This window comes from Asparagus officinalis, chromosome 2 (assembly GCF_001876935.1).
Source record: "Asparagus officinalis chromosome 2, Aspof.V1, whole genome shotgun sequence".
Lineage (NCBI taxonomy): Eukaryota > Viridiplantae > Streptophyta > Magnoliopsida > Asparagales > Asparagaceae > Asparagus > Asparagus officinalis.
This window is the reverse complement of record NC_033795.1, coordinates 6,111,670-6,113,329: the sequence shown is the minus strand read 5'-3', so window position 1 is coordinate 6,113,329 and position 1,660 is coordinate 6,111,670. Positions and strand designations below refer to the sequence as shown.

Here is a 1,660-nt window from a genome sequence, read left to right as displayed (position 1 = left end):
CGGATCCGGGCTCCGGTTTTGCCCAGCCCGGGCCGGGCCGGGCCGGGCCGGGCCGGGCCGAATGGACAGGTCTAGATGTCTACCATTATAAAATGGGCCAGCTGGGATGCGACAAAAGGGATACTATTAGTACCCATTTTATTCATAACGCTAAATACCCATATTGGTATTTTAATTTCACTCCATTTATCAAGAAGGTATTTTAATTAGGCAAACCTGCTTTAAGACATTTTAATTGACTCAACTTACCAATAAGGCCCTTTTTCTCGTCGGCGACCAGTTTTCCGGCGAGAGCTCGTCACGTGCGTTGTACGTGATGACTTAAATTGTTATTAAGCAGCTGATGTGGCACAGTTTTCTGACGTGGACAAAGAAGTTGAGAGAATAAAAGAGGGGATTCAAGCTCTCGTTTGGGTGAGATTGGAAAAAACTAAGGTTTATCAAATGGGGGCATTCAAGCTGTGATTGAGCGTGGAAGAGAAGATATTATGTCGTCGTCATCAAGTTCAAGCTCTTGTTCTAAAGCAAGTTGGGTCAGTGGAAGATTGGGATCGCATGTAAGTATTAATCATGGTTTGAATGCTTTGGCAAGTATTAGAAGGTGAAATGAGGAAGCAAGGATGGTTGGCATGAAAATTTGTAAGCGTGGAATGGACTGTGGGTATTATACATCATTTACAGATGAAAATCCTGGGAGAAGGTTTTATAAATGTCAAAATCCTAATGGTGGCTGTGGAATGTGGGAATGGTTTGATAAACATGTGTGCAATGTGTCTTCTACTCTATTTCCTATTCTACAAGATGAAATACTTAACTTGAGGAGTGACTTGAAGCTCAGGGATAGGCAGATTCAAATAGTTGAGGCCGAAGTGAAGGCTTGCCATGTTGAAAATGCCAAGTTTAGAGACCAGCTCCAGGTTTTATGCGATGAGACCGTGCCACATCAGATGCTTAATAACAGTTTAAGTCATAACGTGCAATGCACGTGACGAGCTCTCGCCGAAAAACTGGTCGTCGACAAGAAAAAGGGCCTTGTTGGTAAGTTGAGTCAATTAAAATGCCTTAAAGTAGATTTGTCTAATTTAAATACCTTCTTGGTAAATGAGGTTGAATTAAAATACCAATATGGGTATTTAGTGTTATTCATAATGAAAAGTCACATGTCTCTCTGTCAATAATATTAATTGATTGTTCATGTTTTTTCTTCTTATATTCAGTTTCTCTGTTTTAATTCTATATGTTACCATTAGTTTTTGTTTTTATTAATATTTTTATTTTTAGCTATTTTTTGCCATTAGTAGTTAAGTATTTCTACCTGGCGCAAATTTTACCTTTATATATAAGCCCAAGTAACTATCACAATTATGACCAACTATAGTAAATTCTTCTTGAAAATCTATAACTAAAAATAATGAATTTGGATCCTCTCCACTAGCGAAAAATATTGAAGAGATCGTTATTTCTAGACCGGCCAGATCATTGCTTTTATACTAGATTTTTGGAGGATTGTGATTCATTTCATATGTAACACCTATTACTCTCATTTTACACTGAAGAAGACGAATCACGATCCTTGAGACAATTAATTAATGGTTAGAATTAAGAATAGCGGTGCCTCCAAAAATAATAGTCAAGATTTCATATGAATTTTCAGGACATA

General features: G+C 37.7%; 1 protein-coding gene across 1 annotated transcript in view; it reads left to right on the top strand.

The window, feature by feature from the left end:
* The window catches only part of LOC109830744 (RING-H2 finger protein ATL74-like), a 4,959-nt gene continuing 3,949 nt past the window's right edge, over positions 651–1,660 (top strand). The window contains exon 1 of the mRNA XM_020398108.1: positions 651–917. Within this exon, the coding sequence (XP_020253697.1) occupies positions 651–917 (267 nt within the window). The remainder of the gene's footprint in view (positions 918–1,660) is intronic.